Consider the following 14,617-nt stretch of genomic DNA (forward strand, 5'->3'; position numbering starts at 1 on the left):
AACAGTAGACAAGTATTTATTCCAAGAAAGTCACAAAAAGACATCTTATCAAAAAGTGTTTAATTGAACTTAACTGACAGCTTTCTAAGGAAGTCTTCATTGGGGACGAGAACAAATGGACAACATACAAACAACAGAGGAAGAGCAAATTCTGCTGATCATAGCGACTATACAGTGAAATCTTTGAGCCTAATTTACAGCAGTGCTCTGAAAGAAGGGGCAGAGAGAAAAATGAGGTGGTTAAAGACCAAATGATGTTTTGCCTGATCAGATGGAAAAGATGGGTTAGGAGAATGACCATTCCTCCTTCACCTCCTCCTTTGCTCCATTTATTCTGAAGTGATGGTGAGGGTGAATGACAGCAGGGTGGAGGAGAATGGAGACTGATGGAGAGGAGAGTGACAGGTCCATCTGTCACTCAGCCACTTTCTGGTTTTCTTGGTCTCTCGTTCATTTTCTCCCTTTCTGGTCAGCATGGAGACAAATGAAGGGATGAAAGATGGGAAGTGGTCATCGCTACTCCATGGCTTCCTGATTCTCTTGGTCTGCGCTGATCTCCTCGCTGGCTTCTTTGCCCTCCTTGCTCCTCTTGCTCTTCTTGTGTTTGTGCCGTCTGTGGCTGTCCCCCTCCTCGCTGTCGTGCCTCCTCCTGCTACTGCTGCTAATGAAAGGTGAAGAGGACAGGAGAGAGAAAAAATGATCGGAAGAGAAGGGCAGGTGTAAGGAGATGGGAAGGAAGAGGAGGTGAAAAAGAGACACGGACAAAAAAAATGTTGAGATCAATACAGATGAAAGGTGAGAAGAAGAGAAATAGAGAAGAGAGGGCAAAGACAAAGGAGAACGAAGAGAGGAACCGTGGGTTAGACAGGGCGGAGAGGTGGAAAGAAAATAAAGTATTAAAAACCTTCATATTTTCAGGGTTTGTCAGTTGAGCAATTTTGTTCCTCTGATATTTCGATCCTCATATCACACATATGACATTTTTAATGACGTCAGCAAATTGTCTGAAAATTCTTGGGGGGGATTGTTGTTGCTGTAAACTGTGACTTCAGTTTACAGCTGACTTTTTAATTGTTTAAAAACACTGAATCTCAACGTTTTAGAAGGACAGATCTCGATAAAACTAACACTTCGTGAGCTACTTCTTTTAGTTTAAACTCTACTTTCATATGGAACAACTGAAAATTCGTAAAAGCTAAAATATTTCTGTTTAACTCACATGTTTACATTTCATTTCACAGCATAAGCTTAGCTCTAGAACACCAACGCTACGTGATTAAAAGTCCAATCATCTTGGAACCCTGTGTGTGTTGTCTACGCAATAACAGCCAATATTTTAGGGCTTCTGGTTTAGTTGGTGTGTATCAGGACTAATACTTCCTGTTCCTCCCAGTGATCAGTGTTTAAGGATACAGATATTATTCATTAGTTCTAAAAATAAAAAATTGCAATAGAGTTTATTTAATGCAATCCCTTTTTTGCCTGCTCATATATGATTGCCCTGAACAGGAAACCACAGAACCTCCAGAATCAAAATTTGTTGTCTGCAGAAATGCATGAATATTTACATAAAGTATCCATTTATAGTATTCACAGGAGTTAAACTAAGCCCAATAAATAAAACAGAGAGCAACTTTCATCAGCGTTAACTATGTGACAGGCTTTCACTTTTAAAAGATCAGAAAACTAACCAAATAAATAAAATGTTCCAGTTTGGCAAATAAACTAGTTACACAACAGGGGTGAAAGAAAAACTGTGTGTTCATTTACCTGCGTGAGGATTTGTGGCGCCCCTCTTCTTTCTCTCTGTGCCGCCTCTCTCTGTGTCTTTCCTCTTTCTCCCGGCTTGCACGGTCACGGTGGCGTTCTGCGTAACCACGCTCTTGATAATCACGGTACCGATACCGCTCCTCGTCGCTGTAGAAGACGAAAAGGAGAATTTACTTCATTTACATATAAAACAACTCAGTCTCTGTTTAAAGCAGCGTCTTAACATCGATTGTTCACTTTTCTTTTATTACTCTTAATTTGCTCGCGGTAACATTTGTGATGAGTTTGACAACCGCGTGACGACTATATGTATGATCACTGATACACCAATACCCACGAACAGCTGAAAAGAAACTGCTCAAATTATTTGTTTATCCCTTTCTGTGGCTTTACAGATGCCATTCAAATCCCCCAGCAGCCCATTCACTACTCTGTTTTTGTCCCGCTGGTGTACCTGGTGTAGCTCATAGCTGAAGGGCTGTGCTCCCTCTCTCGTTCCCGCTCATGTGTCCTCTCTCTGGGTCTTTCTCTGTCCTTGTCTCTTTTGTCATCTCGGCGAGAATAATAATCCCAAGGTTTGGAGTTATCTATCATCGGAGGCCAAGGAGGAGGCACACCTCCAACCATGGGGGGAGGGTAAGCACCTGAAAACAAATAAGAGGGAAAGCTGGAGTTCATTTAAATAAAAATATGTAACGACAAATGGTGATTGTGCAAATGTATGCATCAACATGCATTTTCGTAGCGTTTGCCACATCTGTCACTGACAGCACCAGATTACATTGGTCTGTACCTTGAGGAAACGGATACGGAGGAACAGAGCGTCCATCATAACCTCCTGGATGGCTGCTTTGAAAACACACAGAAAGGAAACATTACTTCAGTGTGTATGTGTGTGCACGTGTTGTCTTTTTCACTGACGCAACGATTACTGTTCATATAGTCATATAGCATCAAATGGCATTGTTATGTTTCAATATATAGTCATCATACCTTTTCTCAAGTTTTAGAACTGAATGAAAACACATTAAAAAAACATGAGGCTGTGTTTCCTTAGACAGTAACCAAAGGTTGCACAGCTTGAATAACTATGTGTGTGTGTGTGTGTACTTTAAACTTTGCACCAAAAAAAAAAAAAAAAAAAAAAAAAAGGCCAAAGCAAACCTTTTATATAATGCCTATACAGTGTCACTGAATTGCAGGTCAGTGCCCCAGTGCACATGTTTGGGGTAGTACAAAGAAGTAAATGGACTTAAAGTGTGTGCACAGGTGTAAAATGCAGCTGAAAACACTTGTGAATACATGTCTATATTTATGTTATGTCAAGTTGTTTTCAAGCTATACATTATGATGTTGCACTAGCTTTAAAAACATCCATATTTAAAGTGCTAGAGTTGAACTGCAACTGTGTATATGTGTGTACAGACGCATTACCTGTCCATAGTGGGGATGATAGAAGGAGGAGGCCCACTAGTTGGTGGAGGAAAACTAGGAGGAGGGACAGTAATGGGCAACCCTACAAAGAAGCAGAAGGAGTGAAGAGAGGAAACATGCTGAAAATATTGCATAATGATAATAATGATAATAACGATAAACAGTAAACTGAACTTACTGGGTGGGGGGATGAGTGGAGGTGCAGTACTGACGTTTGGTGGCGGAGGGAGAAATGGCGGTGGGGGAATGTTTGGAGGAAGTGGTCCGGGAGGGAAGAATGTGGGAATCTTAGCAGGAGCGGGTTCAGCCTCTGATGTCGAGTGCTCAGAGATCACCTGCACAACAACAGAGAGGTGAGGAGGAACACAGAGAGAGCAAACATCACACAGTTTTAATGTCTGTCGACATACTAAAAACAGCTGACTGATGCTATCAGAAGTTGAGTTTGCCATACTCTGTAACCACAAAGCCTTCTAAAATCCTGAGGCGTAACCCAGTGTGCACCTCACTAGAAACATGTCAGGTGGACAAAGTGCCGAACTACTGTCAGTACTGTCGATTCCTCCCCTTTGCATTTCCAGTTACTTTTTCCCTGCTGTTTTTGAGTTCATCAGTGAGAAAATAACAATCACTGCTCAGTATAAGGAATACAATTCATAGAAGGACTCACAAATGTCAGCAAATTCCTGGAGGGAGATTGCTGAAACCATCCTAATGGATGTGAGGGAACGTACAAAGAAGAAAAAATGTTTGCCTCTAAAAATGAAAAACAAAAACCCACAACAAAGAGTGGGAATCCATGAAGGAAAAAAAGTCCAAGCATTTTATTTGTTTCTATCGGCTGGGTGTGCATATAAAACACTGGGGCGCGACCACAAGATAATTAACACACCAGCACGAGCATAAATGCCAACAACAATGCTGGCCACTTATGTAGGTTACATCATAAGCTACAAAAAGACTCCCCACAGAAATTTAAATCAGGCCTTATGTTCACTGTGAAAGACACATAAACAAACTATAACTGGCGGTTTTTCTTGTGAGTTTCTGTTTTTGCTTGTACCTGAATATTGTTGCCCTCTAGATTATGTCGGCGACGACCCTCAACTCTGCTGATAGTTGCCAACTGTCCACCAATCACATCGATTGTGCCGCTCGATTTCCTAAAAAAAAAAAAAAAAAAAAAAGACAATTTTTTAAAAAATGTACATTATGGTACCGAGCAGGATCCAAGGAAAATGAGCTCCAGCTACTTTCAAATGTACTACAGTCAAAAATAATGAGCAAATAAATTACAAGCCAAATTCACCAAAAAGTGTCAGTTTCTGTCAGGTAATTTAGTAAACCAGGGGTACGTATGGTTATTTATGCTGTTTTACCAGCATACATAACGACAGTACTCATTAACTATGGCAAAAACAACAACACTGAGATAAAGGCTACTTACCATGAATACTCACACTTTCTTCTTAAATTTAGAGATAAACACTATTAATTTAATTTTTACGTTAAATTATAAGTAAATTTGAATTTGCCAAGAAGTGATGTAGGACTTTTAGAGCATTACAACAACAAAATTTGGCACAATTATTGTTTTATTTCGATTATCTTGTTTTGATAAATCAGCAGAAGCCATCACTCTAACTGAAATTAAAATTCAATTAGCTGCAGAGCCACCATGACACCATCATATCTGCAACAATCAGCCAAAGTTTAGATCTAAAACTATTTGTAACTTTCTTTTTACGCTTGGTTAAATCAGCCTTTTGGGTCTCAGATAACAACTATAACACCATTAAAGAACACACTTAAGAAAATAGCGGTTTAAAAAGAGAAGACATCTTTAAATGGATTTTCCACCTATTTGTGTTGAAAGTATTTGTCATTTTTATTAGCTTTAACCTCCTAAGACCTGAACTCTTTCATGGCATGCATTTTCAATTTCTCTTTGCCATTTGGGCTGATTGGGACCCGATGAATGTAAAACAAAGAATTACCTGATTTTTGTTTATGAGAAAAATGAGATCCACAAATGAGGACACTTGTTTTAAATTTTGATAGAACAGTGGCAAGATAATGTCCCCGTAAGTGGATATCAGGCCCTTGTAGAGCACAATTTAGTATTTTTGTCTAGACAACCCAAAATGTGATGTCCACATACACCAGGTCCTAGGAGGTTTAGTTTAATTCTATATTTTAAAGTTAGTTTCTGATACTGTTACAATACAACTAAAATAAATATCATTATTAATGAAACTAATAACTTTTTTAATATGATATGAGAACCTCACATAGTTAACTGGCCTGCTGTTAGTATTTCTTCTCTTTTGCTTAAGCTGTAAAGCTACAAAGACACATGCAAGTCAACTACACAAACAGAAAGAAACAAGAATGAAAATCAAGCTGTCTTTGAGGCTTCAAAAGCACCCAGAGAAGCCCATTCCTTAAACATCTATGCATTTCCCATCAGGCGCCCTTAACCTCGGAGGGACAAGGCCATGCCCACTTACGTATAATAAGACATGTCCTGAGGAGGCGGGCCAGTCCACTGAGGGGGAGAGATCCTACCATTTTGAGACAAAGGACAGGGGTAATGAGAGTAACACACATAATAAAAACCATGGGAAGGCGCCTCATTTTAACCACAGGCACACTGGTGATTATTCTGGAAGTGGCCCAGTGTGTTTGTGTCTCCTTATGACCCAAGATGGTGCCTGCGAATGTTGGATTTAAAAACTGTTAACACAATAAACTGATGAAATTTTAACTTTCTTGTACCAAAACCATCAACAATTTACTCCTCGTCCTTCCGTTAAAGATGGCCAGTTAACTGTATGTGGTTGTTTTAAGCATCTTCATCCAACCCTCCCTAGCCCCATAACTGGATTATGTATTTCACTGTGCGCTTAACCTCTACTGAAAAACTGTAAGTGTGTTTCTCTACCAAATATTAAACATGTGAATGTAGAGGCAGGAGTCTTACCTGGTGACCTGACTGACAGCAGACTTATACAAGCTGACAGGAGATGTGAAGTCTGGCTTTGAGGTGTGAACTGGCAAACTGGGTATGTCTTTTTCATTACCAGTTCTGCCCTGCTGAACCTGGAAAAGAGCCACACAAAAAAATTCATGCATCTTCTGAAGGAGAACAAGGGTGCTGATTTTAAAGTAGATACGGTCAAGCAATGGTCATGCAGCAGTACACAAAATTCTAAATTTGTCATCGTGGTTTTGAAGTCACTGTGTAGCTGCATGTTTTTGGAAACACATTGGCTATATTTCTTACAATTAAAATTCAGATGCTGGTAGATTTCCAGGAAAATACCTAGATACAAAAATAACATGAAATAAATGTCTTTGTTCTTTCCCCTGTAGGTCAACTGACATCAAAGCATGTCACTGACTCTGGTTGCTACCACATTGCTAATCGCTTCCTGTGTGAACGCCCTGTAGAACCTGCCTCCTAAAAATGCAAGCCTTTACTCATTTATCTACATTACCACATGCTCTGCGTTGGTGGTTAACTGAACACAAAAGCTAAAACATGTAGTGAGGTCAGACAGCTTTCCCCTTTAAGTTATGTAGCCCTGTGACCTGTGTGGAACAGCTATGAAACATTTAGCCGTTAGATCTGCTAACGTTTAGGCATTTACACGTTGTATAAAGTGAAATAAAATGCTCAAAAAGAAACTGAGGGTTGGTGGAAGCAGGAGCTGAAGTACAAAAACAAACAAAGACAGAGCCAGCAGTGGTGCAGTGATATCTTACAGTGATCTTGCTTGTCACTGAGCCAACTGTAGAGACCTCCAGGCCCATACGCAGCCTCTTCTGTTTTTCACAGTAAGCCTTCCATGTGTCTTCATTGAAGCCATAGTTGAAGTAGTCTGACAGATCGGCTCCTACATAGAAAAAAAACAAAAAAAACAAAAACATGCACATTTTATGAAATTCTGTAAAAAAAAAATCAGATGTGCTCTGATTTTCTTTTTCTTTTCTTTTTTTTTTTTACTGAGGAGGAAATATGGATTTACAGATTTAGCTAAGACTGGATCCACGATGTCAACCTTGCAATTTTCAAAAAGGAAGGAATAGCAACCAGTTTCAAAAATTAATACCATATTTCTGTTGACTAACAATTATGGACTATGGAATGGAATTAGAGACACATGGTCATATTTGTGTACTAAACAGCAAACATCGTGCAACTTGCACACTGTAGTGTCTAAAATATTAAGAAAATCTCTACTACATTCTTGATGCAAAAGATAAAAGGAGCAGTGACTTCTGCTTGTCACAGACAGTGACATTAAGCAGATACAAAATGTAGACAATGGTCTGCAGAGCTGTGCATAGGACTAATGCACAACCACGCTAGTCATTTTAGGCTCTGATTAGAGGGTGTTAATGACCACAAAGCAAGAGTGCCTCCACCATGTAGCGTTTTGTTAAGGCTGGCAATACTTGGAAGACCAACCATGAGTCGTACAGCTACAGAAAGTGGAAAGATGATGGCTCCATAGACAAACACCACAGCAGGCTACTGTTTACAATCTTTTCATAGATTCACCTACGGAAATCTTGCAAGTTTTAATTCTTCTACCTAGATCTCGTAGACTCAATGTTTTCTTTCGGTCAGTTTAGCTGGAGCTGTTCTACTATAGAAGATTTTTTGGGAAGGGGGAACACTAGAGTAAAAAAAAAAAAAATTATGCGTTTGATTTCTAACACAATAAAAAGCATTTAAAAAGAGAGAGATCGGTAGTAAAAATGAAATCTGTAAGACATTTATTTTTTCTCCATATGATATAAAATGCTTATTTACTCACTTTTGGAGGCAGCCTTTGGCTTTTAAATATTTTGTCTATAAAAGCAAAGACACAGACACAAGCACACACGCACCTGGTTTCCTCCATGGTTTCTCTTCAAAAGACTCCATGTCCACCTCTAGCACTGGAACACCGTTAATGTTTCCAGGTGCATCGAGATCCACTCCCTTCAGCTTTGCGGAAACTGAAAATAAACAATACAACAAGTTACAAGATAACATTACAGTAATGAAACAGGCAAACTGTCTTTATTGTATGTTTTTATTCAGGGAAAAAGAGATTAAGCCAGTAGAGAACGACACCTTGTCCATAAGGTCTGGAGCCTGTTGATTTGATGTTGAGGTTGACAGGTGGGGCTCCATAAGTTCTGGGAGGAAAGCAACAGTATTAAGACACTGAATGAAACATCCCAACATAAACTTCAAATTACAATTACCATATTCACATTACCCTTTCAGTTTTTCAGCAAATTGATTTATTTAGCTGTTGATAGCTCACTTGAACTTGTGTGTTCACTGAAGCATCCTGTTTTATAAGTGGATCAAAAAGTCCATTAACTCCGTCATGACAAAGCATTAAGAAGCTTGTAGTACAAACAGCTAGTGTTGACTCACTCATTAGGATTCCATATCAAGTCATTATGACATTTGAGATTCTTCCTGGCAGATCCTCTCAGGAGGAGCTTACAGATCTCTTCACAAATGTTCAATTGGGATCTCTGTTTATTTCAGAGACTCAAGGACAGTCAGAATTTTCCTGAAGCGACTTCACGTTCGTAGTTTCCTTACATTTACTGTGGCACTGATAGTCTAATCTAAAGTTGCTGCGTTGTGAGGTTTGCTGCGAGGTTCTTTTTGAAATATTTATTTGTTAAATTCTAAATAGTTTTCCTGCTCCTGAGAAGCACCCCACAGAGCACGATGCTGACACCACCATGCTACATCACAAGGAAGGTACAAGCAAGGTGATGAGCCATCTCCGAATCAGAAACCTCACCCAGCAGCTTTTATATAAACCAGCCACAAACTGTAAAAATATGTACAACAACACAATTTGCCTCAAACGTACGTGTACTGTGGCGCTCCGGTTTTTATGTCTCCAATCGTGACACGGACATCATCGTCGTCATCATCGCTGTCGCTGTCGCTCTCCACATCCTCGCCTGCAGCCTCACCTGTGGCCTGAAAATCCAGAAGTAAAAACAACACAAGAAACATTCATTGAGTTGGAAATAAGTTTGTAATAAAAAGAAACAAAAATTATTGAAACTGTGCATGTAAGCTACACACCTCAGAGGCAACGCCATTTCCTGTAGCGTGCGCAGCAGCATCATCTGTTGAAGCATCAGCAGGGGCACTGAAAAAAAACATTAGACACAACAGACCAAATATAAAATTTATTCTCAGTCCAAAGTTTCTGGGTCCAAAATCTCACAAAGTTTTTCACCTGGGTGGAGATCTGGTGACTGAAGGCCACAACACCTGATTTACATCATTTTCATACTCTTTAAACTATTCAGTCATCAGAGCACTGACATCCTAACAGAGGACATTCTAATAAGGAAGAAAATTTTAATCAAAGGATAACTTATTATCACTATACTATACACTATATTTACTTGCAGTGACCCTTATCTTAAAGAAAACAAGTATTAGAAAAACAAAACATGCCACCAAAATGTCACTTAAAACAAAGCTGCCACAGCATGACCTCACTGTAGAGTTCAAGGTGTTACATTTTGTCCTATTATCTATCTGTATGTTTAAAAAAAAATTAAAAAATAGGAGAAAATTATGTTTCAAAAGACTATTAGTTTGTATTTAAGTCTCCCTTAGTAGCTTTTAATTAAACTAGATATGTACACATACTCATGTGATCTGCTGCCTTTTTTGTTTTGGTTTTTTTAATATGTTTAACCACTTTTGTTATTCAAATTTAAGCACATAATGTAACTGTAAGATGTCTGTATGTTAGGTGGAGCCCAAGTGATGATATATCAGTAAGCCAAAATTATTTTTGGCCTGTCACAGATATGTTCGATAAATCTGTCCAAGGCTGGGTATAATTTAATAATGGTGTCATTATAAAGCATTCACTATGAGCCAGAGGTACCTTTACTAAACAAGATTAGATTAAATTACACTAATTTTATTCTTTGTGCTGCTGCTGTAACAGAGTTTCCCCCTGTAGGATCAATGAATCTATGACAGCAGCAATAGTGCCATCAGCATCTGCAGCACATGTAGCAGAGTATAAATGAAGAGATGATGTGTAGCTTTAATGACTGACAAACAACATCCTCATAATTTTCTCTTTTCAATAATATTCTAACATACTAGATGTAAAGCAATCAATTTTCCCATACAACCATTTCTAGGGTTTACAGAGAATGGACTTGGGAAAATAAAGAAAGAAAAACTATCCAGTTCTCTCAATGCCAAAGGTCAAAGGTAAATGGTCAGGTTGATTCAAGCTGAGGACGGCAGCAGTAGATCATATAACCAAATAACCAACCAAAGAATTGGTTTCTGCTGCAACATTCAGATGGTAGGCACGACTATCATGACAGCATTGACAAATCCTGCCTTGTAGCTGCCACTTAGCATTGTTAGTGATGTAATGGAGTGGGAGATATTTTTAGTTTGGCTCCCATAACACCAACTGCGCATTATTTAAACACCATATTCTACCTGAGGTTCTCAGGTAGGATACAGCCTACCTATATCTGATCAGATTCTCATGGATGTACAGCGATTCATCAGTAGCAACTGTGTGATGTCATGAAGTCAACATGGACCAAAATCTCAGATGAATTCATCCATCACCTTGCTGAATCTACGCCACAAAGAATTAAAGCAGTTCTGACAGCAAAAGGCGATCCAACCTAGTTACTTGCAAGGTGCAGCTAATAAAGTGACCTCTGAGTGTCTATTAATAGTGCCTTTTGTCCCTCCCCAGGGATACAGCATCAGCTGAAATCCACCTCAATAAATCTAAAAATTTAAATACTTCTAGAGTTCATGAGAAGTGATAGCTGTACTGAACTATATTACCTTTGCTAGTTACTTTGCCAACGCTCGTTGACCCTGAAATGTGTTACACACAGAGGGTTTTTGTTTTAAATCCAGGCTAAGATTGAATTATAGTTACCTGACAGCAGCGTTCAGCTTGGCTTCCTCATCCTCGTCTTTGCTCTCCGACTCATCTGGAATAGAAATTAAAAGCAACTGAGTTCATTTATCGTTATCTAATATATATTTAACTAAAGTTTTGTTTTAAAACTAACAAGGTGAGCTGCAGAAAATACATACGCCACTTCATAGTCCAGTTAAACGTTATAACAAGCCAGAGTAACACTCAAATGATTTGACTCGAGCGGTGCAGCCACAACAGGCCGACCAAAAACCCGCTGCTAGCTTAGCTTCCAGGCTAACGCTCGTGATTAACGGGATAGCGCACAGTGATATCTGTTGGTTAGCAGTTAATTAGGAACATAGCGAGAGAGATCGTGTTCCACGTCTCTGTCGGTTCGAAGGAACCGTTTCTGTGGACGTCAGGTGGTTGTTTTTACCTCCATACAGCCATTCCTCCTCCTCGTCTCCGGCGCTGGCATCAGTGGTGGCTGTTTTGTCCGCTTCCTCCGCAGACATGTTCAACTTACACGGAGAGCTAAACCAGCAGCGGCTTCAACAGCTACAAGCTTCAATAAAGCTCACAGGTCCAAAAATAACAGTACAACTTCTCCCTTTATCGGGGAAACGTGGTTATGTACATAAATTATGTCTTCATAGGTTCATTTCCAACCTTTGCGAGTCGGAGTGAACCCGGAAGAGATTGGTGGCACCCCGCTAATGTCAAGAGTGATAGGAGAAAACACAGCGCCCCCAGCGGGCAGAATAAAGGCTCCTTTTTTTATGTCGCTTTTTTTTTTAAATACGTGAACAGTGAAAGAAAATCTAAAATTCAGTAACAGGAATGATGGCGGTTTAACTTTCAGGAGAATTAAATAAAACGTTATTTTGTGCTGTGACAATTAGTTCGATTATTTTTCAAAGTAACCACCAAATGCATGATAAAAGTGCTTCTTCAATCTCTTTTCCAGCTCTGCTTTTCTTTTAGGAGAAAGTGAAACTTTGCTATGATAAACTTTATTACTCAGTACAACCTGAAGGGCATTTAAAGCTCTTCTGCTGATGTTGGCTGCCTTTTTATTCTGTTCTCCGAGGTTTGGGTTCTGGGGAGGCCAATCCATGACTGATCATGATCCTTCTGTGTTTTTGAATCCAGGTATACTGTTACTGCGTTGGCACTGTACTTGGGATCATCGTTATTATGAGAAATGAAGCCGATGCCAGTCAGACAGACAGAGCCTCCATCATGTTTTATAGTTGGCCCTAGAGACTCACTGCTGTACGCTCTCTCCTGACCTCCTCTGTACATAGTGAGAATTCCAATCAAAATTTTCAAATTTGGATTCATCACTCCAAAAGATCTGTTGCCACTAATTTTCAGTCCAGTTCTCATGTAATCTGGTATACCCCAGCCTTTTGTCCCTGTTTCTCTTCCCTTCCTTCACTAAGAAAGGCTTCTTGCTATCCGCCCTTCCACTGAGAACATTTCTGAAGAGGCCAGATGTAACTCTTAGCTCCTGGGTCTGTTCTTTGTGAGATTTTCTTCTAGTTCTTAAGGACATGGTGTTCGGATACTGTTCATCTGCTGTAGAGAGTTTTTTAGGCCTGCCACTTATTCCACTTATTATTTTTTTACTGTTTTATTCCAGTTTCCTCAAATGGTTTTAATGGATACCCTGCACATATCCTGAGTTATGTCAAGTTTTTCGCTCCGCAGTCTAGACTCTCGTGGTGGTGAAGATAAGATGGAGGCTTGGATGAGTGGTTTGCATGAGGCGGAATTGGGGAGGAGGTGGGTTGCATGAAGGAGTCTGCAAGGAAGAATGAAAGATGCCCAGTGCGATGTAAAGTACATAGAGTGGAGGCTGATTGGTAGAAAGATGACTGGACTAAAGCAATGATGTCAGCATTGAGTTTTACAGCGTGGGAAAATGGAAGTGATGTAAAGAATAGACTGACAGCCAACCACGTAGGAAAGCAGACAGATGAGTCAATACTAATCTTCCTTATTGAACCTACATACTTGCGCTTCATAAATGGGAACAAATTTTGTGGTTTTTGACAGGCTTCAAGTTACCAAAGTGCCAAAGCATACGGCTTATTATCTGATCTTAGCTTCTCTGTGAAGATTTCGTTATGTGTTGACAACACATTTACCTGATAAAGGTCAGACACAAAGACTGGACTGAATATTGGTGAAAAAGCAGCCAATGTCCACAGAAACCCCCCGGAAAGCGCAGTGGTGAACAAAAGTATTGAACAACACCACTTTAAAGAATAAGAAGGAAGTCTGGCACCTTGGAAGCAAACATTTACAAAACTTGGGTTGGCATAAGACTTGTGCAATGTGCTTTACATTTTTCATCTTATTAAAGAAAGTATAAGTGTTATTATTGATTGAAACCCTGGTAGCAAATTTTCTCATATTCCTATCTCCACAAGCATTGGGGAAAATGAAGCCCCTCAGGGCCTCACCACATGCGAAGCATAGCAGAGCAGGATAAGCACATGTCCAGATGATTTAAAAAACCACTGTGTACTCCATTTAGCTGAGCGAGTTTCAAGCTCCTTGTCCTGCACGAAGGCTCAGTGTCACGTCTTACCATGGTGCTTTCATCGTTCATTAAATTAGCTCCCCCCTGCACTTATGCTGTAAATGATCAAAGTGCCTGATCTGTTTAAGAAAGTTGTGTCTAGTCTGAAGGCAGTACAGCCAGTGGCCTGGGGCACACACTGTACCTCATGTAAAAGGCCATGTAGACGCTTCAGCCTCCCATTTGTTTGCATTACCGCCTGGTAAATTGACATAAATAAATCTACTTTTGTTTTTAGTATATCATGGGATGCCACACTTAATATAGTGTAATGTGTTTTCAGCTGAACTATTCAGTCCTTCGAAATGTTTTTATGTTTCTCATAATCTGTTGGCTTCTGTTTATCCATGGAAAAATGTGTAGCCAGAGGTAAAGGTGGTACTGGCTTCCACTGAAATATGTTTAGACCTTTATTATTTTGAAGATTTGAATATATAAGCCAACTAATGTATTACACAGTTTTATTATAAATAAAGTTATACACTTCTAAGGATACCTTTTACCTACAAAAAGCCAGGTAAGCACCCCTGAATATATTTTACAAAAGTGCATGGACATGTAGATATTCTTTGTGAAGATGAGCACTCTTCCATTTGTAGAACAGCCTCCACTCTTTTGGAAATGTTTCTGCAAGACTGTAGAATCTCACTGCAGGAGTTTGCTCCCATTCAGACATTCAGCAAGGCTGAATGTTCAGCTTATACTACTTTGATATGCTGCAAAAATGAATAAAGATAGCAGCTATACCAAAGTATTTCAAAGACTATTCTGGACAGTAAGTTGTTCATGCATTTCCCTGCCTCTAGCTGGCTTTGATAGAAGTGAAACTTCACTGGACAAGGTAATCATAAAAAACTAAAAC

At 39.5% G+C, this 14,617-nt stretch overlaps 1 protein-coding gene across 6 annotated transcripts; it reads right to left on the reverse strand.

Moving 5' to 3' along the window:
* Positions 1-43: 43 nt before the first annotated feature.
* fip1l1b (FIP1 like 1b (S. cerevisiae)) lies at positions 44-11,885 on the reverse strand. 6 transcript variants are annotated; one of them, XM_014339954.2, is made up of 16 exons: positions 11,602-11,884; positions 11,181-11,235; positions 9,320-9,386; positions 9,099-9,211; positions 8,333-8,397; positions 8,104-8,214; positions 6,973-7,103; positions 6,188-6,306; positions 5,715-5,768; positions 4,268-4,367; positions 3,383-3,539; positions 3,205-3,286; positions 2,564-2,616; positions 2,225-2,414; positions 1,771-1,917; positions 44-661 (listed from the first exon to the last, which is right to left on the reverse strand). In XM_014339954.2, exons 1-16 carry the CDS (start codon positions 11,678-11,680, stop codon positions 517-519), a joined length of 1,668 nt encoding a protein of 555 aa, XP_014195440.1. In that variant the 5' UTR covers positions 11,681-11,884; the 3' UTR covers positions 44-516. The 6 variants fall into 6 exon arrangements, with proteins under 6 accessions (XP_014195440.1, XP_005941955.1, XP_005941954.1 ...); XM_005941893.2 differs by having other exon boundaries at positions 44-658; positions 2,564-2,619; XM_005941892.2 differs by having other exon boundaries at positions 2,564-2,619.
* Positions 11,886-14,617: the final 2,732 nt, after the last annotated feature.

The sequence above is a fragment of the Haplochromis burtoni genome, unplaced genomic scaffold, assembly GCF_018398535.1.
Source record: "Haplochromis burtoni strain Fernald_Lab_line unplaced genomic scaffold, NCSU_Asbu1 Contig_323, whole genome shotgun sequence".
Taxonomy (NCBI): domain Eukaryota; kingdom Metazoa; phylum Chordata; class Actinopteri; order Cichliformes; family Cichlidae; genus Haplochromis; species Haplochromis burtoni.